A 14,561-nucleotide genomic window follows, 5' to 3' on the forward strand; every position below is an offset into this window, starting at 1 on the left:
GATTTTGTTGCTTAGTGTGAGGAGTCAAACCTTCAGCTAAACACAATAAAAACGAAAGACATGTTGATAGATTTTAGGAAAAGTCCTCAACAGAACTGTTTAACCTCAATCAAAAGTCAGACAATTGAATGTGTACAGTCATATAAATACCTTGGTACAATGGTTGATTCAAAACTGTGCTTTGAAGCTAACTGTGAAGCGGTGTGTAAGAAGGCTCACCAGCGTTTATATTGTTTAAGGAAACTGTCGCACTTTCATGTTGATAGAACACTTATGATTATGTTCTATCGCGCTTTTATTGAGTCAGTCCTGTCGTTTTCCTTGGTGGCTTGGTTTAATCAAACGTCTTTAAAAGACAAAAATTCATTGAGTCTGGTAGTAAAGTGGGCGAGTTGTCTCATTGGGGAGCCTCAGCTCTATCCAGCATCCCTGTACATTAACCAGTTGCAGAGGATTGCAAACTCTGCTTTAAATGATGACTCCCACTCGCTTCACGGTGAATTCCAGCTTCTCCCCTCTGGACGGAGGTACCTCGTTCCAAAGTGTAGAACGAAGCGTTATAAGAACAGTTTTGTCCCTGCCGCTATTGCTGAGCTAAATAAATCATAGCCATTTGCATACAAGTATTGATCTGCTCATGCATTTGCACTTTGTTTTACTTAAACTTTTACTTACCCTCTTAGATTTTTCAATTCTTTTGATTTTGATCTTAATGGAGGTTGCCTCTGCAACCAATACGTGTACGTGTACCCCCCTTTTTATGCTTTTTATGTCTTTTATGCCTATGATTGCTGTGATGATAGAACCTGGAGCACTTTAATAACTTTAATACTTTAATATTTAACATCTCATATTTAAGGTTTATTGTCAAATGTTTGTCTCAATTTTTAAATTTTGTTTTTATTGTTTTATGTATGGGCGGTGTAATCTCATGGACTGCAAAACAAATCTACCTACAGGTACAAATAAAGTAACCTGAAGCTGAACCTGAACATTAAGTTAAAAGTAGGAAGTCGAGTTTTCTGCTGTTGTGAATGAAGTACTTTGATCCATTACAAAAGTAAAAGTTAAAATGCCACAGATTAAAAGTCTTCCATAAAAACAGATTTAAATTACTGTTCAAAAATTTGGGGTCACCCATACAATTCCATATTTCCATGAAAACTCACACTTTTATTCATGTGCAAACATTATTGCACAAGGGTTTTTTAATCATCAGTTACCCTTTCAACACCATTAGCTAACACAATGTAGCATTAGAACACAGGAGTGATGGTTGCTGGAAATGTTCCTCTGTACCCCTATGGAGATATTCCATTAAAAATCAGCCGTTTCAGCTAGAATAGTCATTTTCCACATTAACAATGTCTAGACTGGATTCCTGGTTAATTTAATATTGTTTTCATTGAAAAAAATGCTTTTCTTTTAAAAATAAGGATATTTCTCAGTGACTTTTGAATGGTAGTATATGTATTACTAGCAAAATATAATAAAATATCATAAAACATATGAAACTATGCTCAATGGCTATAATTTTACACTACTATCTGTGTTAAAGTGCTATATCATTAGTGTTATAATTAATAATACTGATACAAATAATATTGATACACATTTTTTCAAATATTTTTACTGTTATAGTTTGTACTTTAAATGAAGCCACTTTAAACAGCTTTAGATACAGCCTAATTTAATCTGTAATATGTTTTATAAATTGGTAATACATTCAATTTGCTAATTATTACATAAAAATCTTAACATGGTTTAATTTCTCCTGTTTGCAATTCTCAGCCCTGTCACTACTTGATTTTGTTCCATCTCTCCAGTAGATGGTGATATTAGCCAGTTAACTTGAGTTTCCCTCCTCATGTTGCTACTCATTTCCAACTCTTCCTTATTTCTCATTGCAACAGGATTTGCAAGATCAAAATGTTCTCTTTCTCTGGTGCAAAACTCACTCCTCTTTGAAGGTTAAAGCATGATGATCTGATTGGTGTTCTTGTCCGACTGATTATTAAACCCAAAAAGATCCAGCATGTGGAGAAATATTCAGTCGTTTGTTTGAAGTCGTTGCAGATGTCAGAGACCATATTCACTATTGACATGCACAATTAATGCCACACACATGATAAACCAATTTCTCTTGTGCTGATTAAGGTTTAACTGACGTGTCCATTACAAATATAGCAGAGCATAAATCTGCATTAGATGCTGTGTAATGTAGTTTACTTACATTTTAATTCACCACAACTGTTTTTCTTTTCTTGTCTTTCAGGTGAGTGCCCCCTTCCTCTTCTACTTCTTCTGTTGATGGAGAAACATCTGAGGCTCTCAGCCAATAAGTACTGATTGTATTTATCCAACAGCAGCACCCTGGGAGTGAGATAACATACATGGAATACACACAGTTGTTTAGAATGACTGTGATGTTTACTCCTTCACAAGTGTTTTCTTTTGTGTTTGCCTGATGCAAGTTTTACGTTTTGTGACATTAGCAGATAGATGAAAGCACATATGTCACGATTTGATCTATTGTACACACACATACACACACACAGTTTAGGACAGGGTTTATGCTGCCTTACACGAGCCTTAACTGTCATGAATCAAAAAGGTCAGGTCAAGGTCTGCTCTCACAGCCCATCATTCTTTTCTGAAGTACATCTGGAATGCTCAGTACATACACTCAGTAGCATAAACCTGAGGAGGGGCGGTATCACCTGGGTGTGGCCTGGCCCCTATAATGGAGTAGGTCACCTCACCACTTTGCTTTGCTGCTTTGTAGTTCCAGTCAAAGGTGTGCCGGCTTGCAAGCTGTGCAGAACATTTAGTGAAAACTCCCCTCCTGCTTCAGCATGCTTTTCGGTTGTTTCATACAGTAAATCTAAGTGAGATTAGATCGAGTCATCAAACGTTGCTGAATTGAGTGTGGATGTGTGAGCTGAGGCTTGGGTGGGTGCAAACAATGCTTGTTCAGTTACTTTGAACTTTACTCACAAAACAAAAATGCCAAGAACGTGTGTGTGTATCATCGGCCAGTGTCAAGACAGTAGCGAACTTGTTGCTTCAACTCATCAGATTTTTTTCTGATGATGATATAAGGATAAGGGATGACATTGAGATTATGCAGACAAGTCTGCTTTGTAGGTCAGTAGATGCTACTATTCAGGACTCGGTCACATTTCTTCACCTGAGGGTGAGGAGTTGCTCTGCTCACACCTCACCTGAAATTTTACAAAGCAAAGTGATGATTGTTAAAGGTGATCCAACTGGTTTGTGTTTCTCTCTAGAGGGCATGCCAGTGTGAGGCTCATTTGATACATCCAATTCCCCTGCAGTGCATTTAGTCAGAATTTCCTGGAAAACTTCACTTTTACCACTGAAATGCACTATTATTACAATGCAACAACTGCACAAGTGGTCCCACTGCTTTGAGCAGTACATTAATTGATTGATTACTATAGTAAACCCTTGTGTAGCTCATTTTCTGGTTTTGTTGCTGCACCATGAACAAATGTGGCAAAAACCTTAAGCAACTCTCACATTTGTCATGAGAGTAACCTGATATTGTGTTGGCTGCAGTTGCTCTGCTGCTTGGTCTCCACATGGGCCACACACCCTCAAGGACAAACTGTTACCATAAGCTTTTCTGTAACTCTGCGGACTTTTAAATTGCAGTTCTGTTTTTGTGCCAGTAGTTGTAAAACAGTTTGCTGCATTGTTCAGTGTTGGAGCAGCTCCTCCTCATTGGCTTTTATTACAGTTCAGGGAGGGGAAGCTCGACTATTGTTTAGACTGTTATTGTGTCTTTGAAGTCAGGGCTTTTAGTTGGAGGTGTCACAGTGGAAAACAGGATGCAGAGCCAATTGAGCCCTGCCGATAAGAACAAGCAGAAAGGAAAGCAAAATGCATCTTCTGCAGGAATGAGGATGCTTTAATTGCAGGTGCCTCATAAAATGGCATTTATACAATCAGACAGACTTATTACTTAATGTTATTGATCGTCTGAACCATAGTGAAACTGAATACTAAGGTGTAGTGTGGGTGTTTGTTATTGCTTCTAGTGTATTGTACTTTGTACTTGCATCTTTATAGCGATCACACAATATGTTATTAATCCATCAGCATTGGGCCTTGGGGTGTGGTGTATTATTTCCCTTGCATTATGTCTTCCATTCTGGCTAGCCTCACAGAGAATGCTGTGTCAAAACACAAGAACCCTGTGGGCATAATCATAGCTGAACACTTTGTATATCTCACTCAAACCCCAAGGTGAAGAGCTGTACCTGCATACTAAATTATCCCTTGTTTTTATTGTAGTGTTATCACAGGTGTAGAGCTCGTATCGTGCCATTTATATTGTTGTGATATGGGTGAAAGGCTGTTAGTTGTTTGTCGTCCTCTCACAGTTGCATGAGAGGACATGTTGGCTGCATTTTTACTCCAGAAATTATACTCAGCCGCCGTAAAGCTCGACAACCAGAGCATTCCTGAAGTTCATGGAGTGAAGAAACTTCTAGAAAAATGCAAGAAAACCACTTGTATGATTACACTTGAATGTTTGTTTCATTTTAAGTATTAGGTTTGCAGATGAACTCACAATCTTTTCTTTAACTTGAGGATGTCTGGCTGACTTCTTGCGGGTGTCTTCCCGGGCTTCACCCTCTTGTGGGTAGTTCAGCACAGGGAAAGGCAGTTTTTAAAAGTTGAAGAGATAATAATAATGATGGTGACTCACTGCTGTCTGTAACCGGACTCTAAGTGTGTGTCAGAATGGGGCCTTTCTTTGCTCTCACACTATGTAAGTTTACTGCAAGTCTATCTTTTGTGAAAGGGGCAGCTCATGCAGTCATTTTTTTTTTCTTTCTCCACCACTCTGAGGAAAGAATGCAACTGATTCATTCTCCCCAGATGGGGTGGGGCGGGGTGGGCTTACAGGAGTGAGGATATAAATCACCTTTCTGTGTGCATGAGGAGGCACCTGCATTGTGTTTTGTCTGTATTTTTATTAGATGCTGATCGTCAGGATGCCTCTCTAAAAATAAAGCTCAGCTTCTTCAGGTTACAATGCAAATCTGCACATTGTGGCAGTCAGTCAGGAAGGCCAGAGTCCGGATCTTGTGTCAGGTGTTGTTGTTTGATAGCTGGTTGCCCATGGCAGCAGCAGCAGTAACAAGCCCTTGTTTCCTGTGACCTCAACCGTGGACAGCACATGGTATTTGCCTAACCTGTGGGCTGCGTTGCTACAGCAACCAAAGCCCTGCGTGGCCACTCCTATATGTGGTGTGCAGATGATGACTCATGAGACAAATATTTAGAAGTTTTTTCTTCTTTTGATTTAAAAAATATAACTTAGTTGCATTGTTTGTAGCATGTTTTTTTTAAAAATCATATTCAGGCTCGTTTCTATTTTGTTGCTTCCTCATTTCATGAATGAGCTTGTCTAGCCATAGTTAGTCTGTCTGAGTGTGGCACAGACCGACTGGTCCCTGCTGGTTGGCCTTGCCAGACCTGACACTCCCTACGGCCATTTTATACCACACTGCAGCTCCATTTTGTTAGGGGCACCTTACATTCAAGCATTACTAATTAATACTGATGCCTAAATGACTTACTTCATTATCTTTTATTTTTGTCTTCATGCAATAATCACACACCCACACATACTTTGAAAGAAGTTTACAATTCTAATGTTTTGTTATATACTAAAACGCAATTTAAAGTTTAACTGGAGCTCATGAGAGATTTTGGCAGTCCAAATTCGCAAATTATGCAAAAGTTCTTGAAATTGCTCCATATTTTCTTTGCAAAACCTTGGTAGAAGATATTTCTTTCATGAATTATTTCTTTATGTATTTTTTGGTTTATCTGACCTAACCAAGAAGACACACTATTATGAAGTCACAAAAAATTATAACATCCAGCCAGACAAAAGTAAAGCACAATAAACAATACAAAATTCAGTTTAGGAAGAGCAGTTGCACTCTTCAGTTACACATGTTTTGATCAGAGCTTTGAGCTCTTCCAGGGAAACAATATTCATTAAGCTGTACTGTGTTCTGAGGGGTTTTCTGTCCAGGGTACAAAATAGGTGATGGCCATTTTACTAAGTCCCCTTTACAAATATAAATATATCAGTGTTTCTGTGTTTTTAGGCTTAATGAAGGCCAAGAAACCCGATTACAACAGTGATGTGAACTTACAAATGAGTTGGATATGCAATCCATTTGAATATTTATACTGAAAAGACTAATGCTTTGAAATATCTCCCTTAAGTATCTAACTCTGACTTTTGAAACATCATGTTAGTTTCATCATAGCCTCAATGTGTGACTTTTGACCCCTATTTCTTAGACAGGAGTCACATAAAAAATGATAATTTCACAGCCTCTGTAGGCAGGATGAATGATTACTTTCAACATCTTCATTATTCATATAGTTCCGCAATAGTAGTATCAAGAACTAATTTTTAATTTTGAGGTGTCTGAGAATGTAAACTGACAGTCATTTGTTTAAAGTCTGCACTCAATTATCCTGTCACGTATGTCAAACCTCTTTCAAGAATGAAATGAAGAGTCGGAGTAATTTTAACATAACCGTCAAAAATTATCGAAAGGAAGATTTTGTTGTGACAGGCTCAGTTCCCCACAGATTAGTGTGAGCAAAGTGTTGTATTCCTGCTCAGTTCTGTCTCAACTTTCATCGTTTGTTGCACCCTTCAGGGTTAACAATCATTGGAGACATGCCAGACCTAGCATGTTCTCTGCTGCCTGTGATCGCCCATGTCTTGAAATATGGTTACACCTTTCAGGTGTTTGCATAATCAACTGATAATTGGTGTTGAAGCTCCACATGGTTGGACGGGTTCTCTTTTTGGCCCACTCTTATTCCAGTTGTAAGATCAACTCACTGTTTTTTTTTAAACAACTTACAAAAGGCTTAATTGTTCCACATAAACCGAAGAATAAGTATGCAAGAGACAAAGCCAGAGTTGTTGTTGGGAGTATTTTGGGTGCCTTGGTGGTGTCTTTTGCAGACTAGGTTTGACTTCTTAGTCTTCTGTCCTTTCTTTTTTCCTGTCCACCCTTTATCTTAATCTTTGAAGCTGTAATTTTTTGGTTGCTTGAACAAGGCGTCCAGTGTGTGTCTCTGAGCAGGCCGATGCTGGAATAAATTGTGGGCGCCTTCAGATGTATGGGGCAGGGTATCCGGGGCAGCAAAGAGGATGTGTCCACTTTGGCAAGGCCCTCAGATTTATGGTGTAGATGTTCCTCTGCATTTGTGGGACAGAGATGAAAAGATTCCCTTGTTCTTTTTTGCTCACAAACACCCTCCCTACCCTGAAAGTACCCCTCCGCTCTCATTCCTTCTGTTTCTTAGTCCCTTCTTGCATGCCATGTTGATCTGCCGGACAGGCAGTGGGTCTCACAAGAGTGAAAACAAGGAGTAGCAGTGTGGTTGTGACTGTGTGGTGAAAGCAGGAAGAAGTTGTGTTGGTACGAGGCCTTTGTATATGTCAGATCAGAGCAGCATGGAGACAGGAGACCCTCTTGGGGATCGATTCTGGCTCAGCCCTAAAAAAGGTAAGTGGTTATACTGTAGCAGTGGAAACAGAGGACAGGGGTGGAGGCAAATGATTCTTGGTATTGGTTGGATTAAAGCTTATGTCACAAAGAGGTGTGGCCATATGCAAGCAACATGTCATTTTTTGACTTTTTGGAATGTGACTACTTAAATAGGGTCTTAAATATATCATTGACTTGTCTTGTGCAACAACAATTAAAGCCTTCTTGCTCCTAAATGGTGCAATACACCTCCTGCATGCTGAGTCTGTTCCCTGGCTGCCGTTTAGCTGAGCTGGCATGCAGCTCTCACAGGAGGAAAAAAACAAGAGAGAAGAGAGCTGTTTCAAATTTTCTGTCCAGATCTCACTGCTGGAACTTGTTTACAGCACAAAGTGTTTTTGTAGTTGCTGGCTGTTCGCAGAATTCACCACCAAAGACTGATTTTTGTTACTTTTATGTCATGATGGCAGGAAACATATTCTCCATTGTGTGCAATAATATACTACCTGTTTCACAAAGATAATAAATACAAAATGTTAAAGTTTTGCATATGGGGAACAGCACAATCTGTCCCAGTTTTGCCTATGCTTTCAGTACGCCCCCATTTACCTCTTCATGGGTGGGCTGCTGTCCAAGTCTGAGAGGCTGCAGGGGCATTGAAAGGTTGGATACGTCAGGACCCCTCTGCTAACACATGACAGGCTGCTTGTTAGACAGTCAGTAAGTCAGCAAGGAAGGGATTTGGCAAACTTTTTGGGCGCTCCTGCTTATTTTTGGTTGGTACGGAGGTGGAAGGGAGACATAATCTGTGACTTCATTTCTTTCCACTCTGGAAAAGGAGAAGTCAGTGTGATCTGTGACTTGTGGAGCTGAGAACCCAAGCGAGGCTTGCCATTTTTCTACCTCAAGCACATAGCAGTTTATAGACTTTCCATGTGCATTTATGTGCATATTGGTGACCCAAAAGTCAAGAGCTGGCTTTTCTACCTCTGTTCAGACAGTAGTCTATTCTCCTTGTGACATCAGCACAGTTTTATATTACTGAAGCTTATTCCATCCCTGAAAATGAGTGTTTGCTAAATTTTTCACATCTACACAAAATTACACAAACTTTATTTCAGGAAAGGAAGGTTGTTTTAGTCCACAGATGCATTTAACAAGCCTTATATAACTCCAAAGATATTTATGAGGCAAGAAAGGTTTAGGCTGACAAAGGGAAAAGAACATTTCTCATAGAAACTTGATTGATTTCAGAACATTACTTTGTCTATTGTTCTTGCCATTCAGCTCTGAACAGAGAAAAGATTTTTCCTCTTTCTACTATAATTTGCATCTTTTTAAAATCTCAGTTGTCAAAGAACAGTTGATTATTTACTTTTGAAGCATAGTGAGGAATGCCAAAGACACCTCTTTCTCCATTTCCATCCTCACCAGCTCCAAACAGAGTGCTTCTTTGTTTGTAGCCATCCTGTGGTTTATATACTTCTGTGGGTTTATGTTTAGTAGCACAGTTTACAACACATCCAGGGCTTGTGGTTTTTCTTGCAGCTAGTCCTTGAGTCTCCCTTGTTGTGCACAGGACACATAGTTCTCTTCGAGTCAACTATAGTTAACCTTCCAAGATCATCCCAATTACACTCCGAGTTGCTGTGGATTGATCACCCTCAGGGGTTAATCCTTCAAGCTTTACCCATCTTGCATTTCAAAAGCTGCGTTCTCAGCCTGTTGGAGCTCTAATTGACACTGGTGTTAATGCTGACCCACACAGATATCAGACAAGGTTGTCGTTCATGTTATATCAGGATGAGATTAAGACTTCAAATGCAGTCAGTCAGTGTGTTACAATAATCAAGTTTATATATAGCCCCGAATCCCAAACTTTTCCCAAAGCACTTTGCAAACTGCACAGTGCATGGCACCCTCTAGCTCAGGGGTCGGCAACCATTAACACTCAAAGAGCCATTTCGACCCGTTTCCCACAGAAAAGAAAACACCGGGAGCCGTAAAATCCTTTTGGCATTTAAAATGAAGACTAACAATTACAAAGCCTCTAATTAGATAGATTCATTTTCTCTAATTGTGTCCTACCACTAATATTTATCTTACTTGGTTAATGTCATTTTTCTCCTGGACCTCATACGTTACGTAATGTTAGCTGGAAATCAATAATTTGTGAATGTCTGTTTAACTTGTAAAATCTATTTATCTATTTATCTTAAGCTAATAACTTTTCTCCGGTAAGTCGCTGCCCTATTTTCCAAGACAATACTCCTCTGACTCTCTGACCTGCTGCCTGGATGCTGGACGTGACATCGAGCCGTGCTCTCGCGAATAACGTCATATTAACTTGACATATCAAAGAGTAGATACTGAGCAAGACAATTATCCGTAGTTTACCTTAGTACTCACGAGTACCCGACACAATGCAGGACTCTGCTGTGAAGGCAGGCGTAAATTAACCGTGACATCACCCGTTGGTTTCAACGCCGAGAAAATGAAGCCCGGATTTTGCTACTTCCTGGTTGCCGTTTTGGATTTTTGGAGCCAGTGACGTAAAAAGCGTCATCAAACAGACTGGACCGGAGAGCAACTAGAGGGAGGATTGGCTGAGGACTCTCTTATCCCGCCCACGTTTTACCGCAGAGGCTTCTGTTGCTGTCCATCAAGTATAGCCACGCCCCCTGGCTCCGCCAACTTTAACAATTTATTTAAAATTCAGTATTGATTTATTTCAAGATCGGCCACCTGATCTCTCATTTTGACCATGAAAACTAACGGGAAAAAAATCCTGAGCTGTTGAAAATCAGTCTATCAAATTTTATTTTTTCCAAAAATGAATTGGGGTCTATGGAGAAAAAGCTTCTTGGAGCCAGCCCTAGCGGACGCCGTGATATTGCAAGTTTTTGACACTTCCGGGTTGGCTTCAATTCTGGAGCCAGATGCTACGTCCACTATATATACAGTCTATGTGTGAAGGCAGAGACGTGTGGCAATGGTGTATTTGTGACAATAAAAAAAGAAAGAAATTTGAAGGAGCGACGGCTTGGATTTAGGAATGGTGGCCCGCTGCTGCTGAGTGAATGTAGAGCAAACACTGGGATCCAAAGATCAACAGCACTGCAAATGAATACACGCAGGCCAGCGAGTGTCGGAGATTGACAGCTGGGACGCATATTTTGACAGACAAAAAATTTTGACGTTTTATTTTGATGTTACAAGATCACCATAATCTTAAAATTTAGAATTAAATTTTTAAAAATTAACGATCTAAAATAAAAGAAATTTTAATTAAATAGTCTGCCGATTATTTATTTTCCAAAGTTACAGGGAGCCACAACAGAGGGCTGATAGAGCCGCATGCAGCTCCGGAGTCGCAGGTTGCCAACCCCTGCTCTAGCTTTAGGAACTAGGGAAGTATATTATGAGAAAATATGAAACAGAAGTAATAAAAATCTTTTAGTTTTGACCATTTTAAACTTCTTCCATGCTTGCAGCTCTGTTAGGTTGTTCTTAGACTGCTGGATGCAAAGAATACATTAATGTCCTCAATGACAGTGCTAGCACAGCAGATATAATGTTTGCTGTTTCACCATTTAGTGGGTTATATTAACTGGAGCTAAACACAAACTCCCTCTGAGGCTGGTGGCAAAGTCATTGGTTTTGGGAGTGTTTAGTCATAAACCTAAAAAAAACAACATTTTTTTTTTTTACCTCATGTTGGTGCAACATGACCTTCAGTATTAGTTTCTCCTTGGGGGTTCAGGAATGTCTGTCATATTTCACTTATCAAAAGTGCCAATGTCATAGTGACACTAGAAGAAGATTCAAAGGCTCAACTAATTAATTAGAGTTCTGTTTCGGGATATTTTCAGTGGTCGTTTTTTGGGAATTTCATGCATGGCAACGTATTTAGAAGTTGTAGAGACAGTCCTTTTGGCATCACAAGTGCTTATATTCAAATGACTTTAGAGCCTCCAGCAAACCTCACAGCAACAGTAGAGTAAAAGTCAGTAGGATTCATCCTCTAGGGATCATAAATGTCTGCATAAAAGTCATCCAACTGTTGCTGAGATGTTTCAGTTTAAATCTGAGCTTTTTCTGTAATCTACAATGTGATTTTTACTGCACCAGTTGAATTTAATGAAGTGCATCAGAATTTGGTAAATGATCAACCCACTAGTCATTTCACACCTCACCCTGGTGACAGCATTTACCTCCATATAAAGCTGTTTACAACAATTTCTAACTTCAGCAGATTCCTGAGCGGTGTTTGTTTTCTTACATGCATCAGCTTTGTCAGGGGGCGCAGCTGTCCGACTGTGGGATCACTTGTCTTACCATACCTAACCAGGAGACATGCCGCTCACATATAAATAGGCTTATCGTTCGGATAAAAACTGACCTTTTGATCATTGCAGAATGATTTGTCACAACTACAAAAGTGCAAGTCATGATTTAGTGTAGCCTAAGAGCCTCAGTAGTTCACTTTGTGCTTTTGTACTTAATTAATCTTTTTGTGGTCAGCTAGATTACTTCTGTGCATCCTCATTAACAGCCATGGACTAACAGTATTTTTGTGTTTCTTCCTTCACAAAAAAATCTAGCTTTTCTATATTCCTTTATACCCTGACAGTTTTGATCACATTTTATACCTAGGTTAACATTGTAACTTAGTAAGAGGACCCATCATTTTGAAAAGCTTGGACATTTTTTCTTTTGTTATTTAGATGCAAGTTTAATTTCACTAACTTCTTTTAATGTATGCACATGCATTTTGTGTGTAAGAAGAGGCCTGCTGACCTTTGCGTTCCTTGGAAGTGGCTGGAGAGGCTTGGATCTGATATCAGAATGGAGAGCACGTGTGCAGCACCAAGACCTCCAAGCTGAAGGCCTTTACGTCGGTTCAAACTGCCAGCCTCCATCACCTGGTGGTGACAAGTCTATTCTGGGACTAGTGGTGGTCTGAAACATGGCAGCAGAAGCAGACTTCTAACCAGGAAACTATTCAGATACTCTTCCCTAAAGTTGTGTTGCACCTTTATCCATATCAGTCAGTCATATCATGGTTTTATTTGTTGCTGGCCTGCTGCTGCTCTCTGTTTATTCTCTGAATAAAATTAGACTACATCAGTTTTATAGTGAGCGTATATCTCATTCTCTCCTGATAGTATGCTTCAGTTCATAAATGGAGTTGCTAATGCCAACTCAAACTTGCACACAACTATTGCAACCACCAAGTCAAGTAGCAACGGGAGCAGCAGCACACCCAGCAGCTGCTCAGGCCTGGGGACGCGGTATTTCTTTTGATGGGGGCATATTTAATATTTCAATGGCTGAAGGGACTGGGCCTCAAGTCACCATAAGGGTTGCTGTCGGAAGTTTGAAGTTCACTGAACACTTTGTGCATAAACAGTGCATGAAATCCCACTGATATGTGGCACATAGAGTAAGACGCCATGCTTGGTGATGCCAATTACTCCAAATGAGGTAGCTATAGGGTTGCATGTTAACATGTAGCTAACTGGCATATCATTGTGGCTTACTTGTGTAATTTGCATTTTATTTGATTTTTGTCTTTCTTTTTAAAATTTTGAATAAGTTCTGTGTATGTTGTTTCACACGTACCCTCACTGCCAAGCAGGCATTCAGCAGTGGACCACAGAATACCTAATGGACTGAGTAATGAGATGCTTTGGAACTAACCTAATGTGACTTAATTAAACACTCACTAATGCTTAATTTGGCTCATGTACCTTAACATCTTTTACAAGCTGCTTCACTATCAGGTAAACTGTAGTATGTCAATGACAAAACATTTGTTTTGTAATACAGAGGAATGCCTTTCTTGCACAATGAGCCTTAGATTTACTTGGTCCATCCAGTCAAAGCTCCTCCCAAGCCTCTCTTAAAAAAAAAATTGCTGGCTTTACCTGCACACTACAGGTAACAGAAGATCACAAAGGATTTTGAGCATATCTGTTGAAGGTGGAGTACATACATGGCCCGGGGCATGCCCTGCTAGTCTGACTGGATAGATGTCAGACAAGTATGTTGTTCGTGTGAAACGAATGATTATTTATGACAGCGTTATAAAAGGCATTAGTTAGGTTCACAGCAGTACTGCCAGAAACTATGCTGGAAATTATTCAATTGAATAAGTGCCCTATTTTCATATGTTCATATTTATTATTTGTCTGGTCTGGTGTTAAGCATTTACTGTCTGTAGAAACTATCATTTCTCCCACAGAAAATTTTGGATTTTTTTTGATTGATAATGAAATGCTGACAACGTGCAAACAGTTTGTTTCCATTAACAGTGTCTTTGCAAATAGTGCTTTGATAAATGACAGTACGGTCCAGCTGTCCGAGGGAACAGATTTACAGCCTGCTTCTCCGCTGCAGCCCTGAAACAGGATATGTGGGCTTACTCAGAACTGGCTCAATTCATTTGCCTGTTGTCATGGCAAACAAAATGAAAACAGCTTTCCGCCAGCGTTTGGATGTGTAATAATGTGTGTGGTTCCAAACAGCATGGGGACTACGTCATTTCATCGCTGTCCACTCACCGCCACTGTAATTTCACAGCTAGATCACTGTGTTGGAGCACAGGGCTAGTGAACATGTGCTTACATGCTCTAACCGACAATGGTCAATTTTCCTTCCAATGCGGCTTCTGCTGGACACTGGCCATGAGCGGACACTTTCTTTGACACTGAGAGACGAGCAGGAGACAGATGTACAGAAGAGAGATGCGATCTAGGGATAGAAATCTGATATCATGTTCCTGGGTGTGCTGTAAAGGTTAGCTATAATGCACAGTTCTTTATATAGTTGCACAAGACAGATTCTTGGTTCTTAGCTTCAGGCCCTAATGTTAGCTGCCTGAAGCTGTAATACAACTTCAGGGTGCTTTACAGCCTGTTGCATCACTTTAATGAGCTGCAATAGGAAACACTGATTGCTCTGTGCAGCCTCCTTGTCTTGGCGGCTTGGAGA

General features: G+C 39.9%; 1 protein-coding gene across 9 annotated transcripts in view; it reads left to right on the plus strand.

Moving 5' to 3' along the window:
* plecb (plectin b) overlaps nucleotides 1-14,561 on the plus strand; it is a 214,155-nt gene that overhangs the window by 101,913 nt on the left and 97,681 nt on the right. The window contains exon 1 of one of the 9 annotated variants that reach the window (XM_051957226.1): nucleotides 7,377-7,583. The exons of the other annotated variants lie outside the window; for them this stretch is intronic. Within the exon in view, the coding sequence (XP_051813186.1) occupies nucleotides 7,514-7,583 (70 nt within the window). The 5' untranslated portion in view covers nucleotides 7,377-7,513. Of the gene's footprint in view, nucleotides 1-7,376; nucleotides 7,584-14,561 lie in introns of those variants that run through there. 9 annotated transcript variants of the gene reach the window in all.

Source organism: Acanthochromis polyacanthus, chromosome 12 (assembly GCF_021347895.1).
Source record: "Acanthochromis polyacanthus isolate Apoly-LR-REF ecotype Palm Island chromosome 12, KAUST_Apoly_ChrSc, whole genome shotgun sequence".
Taxonomy (NCBI): domain Eukaryota; kingdom Metazoa; phylum Chordata; class Actinopteri; family Pomacentridae; genus Acanthochromis; species Acanthochromis polyacanthus.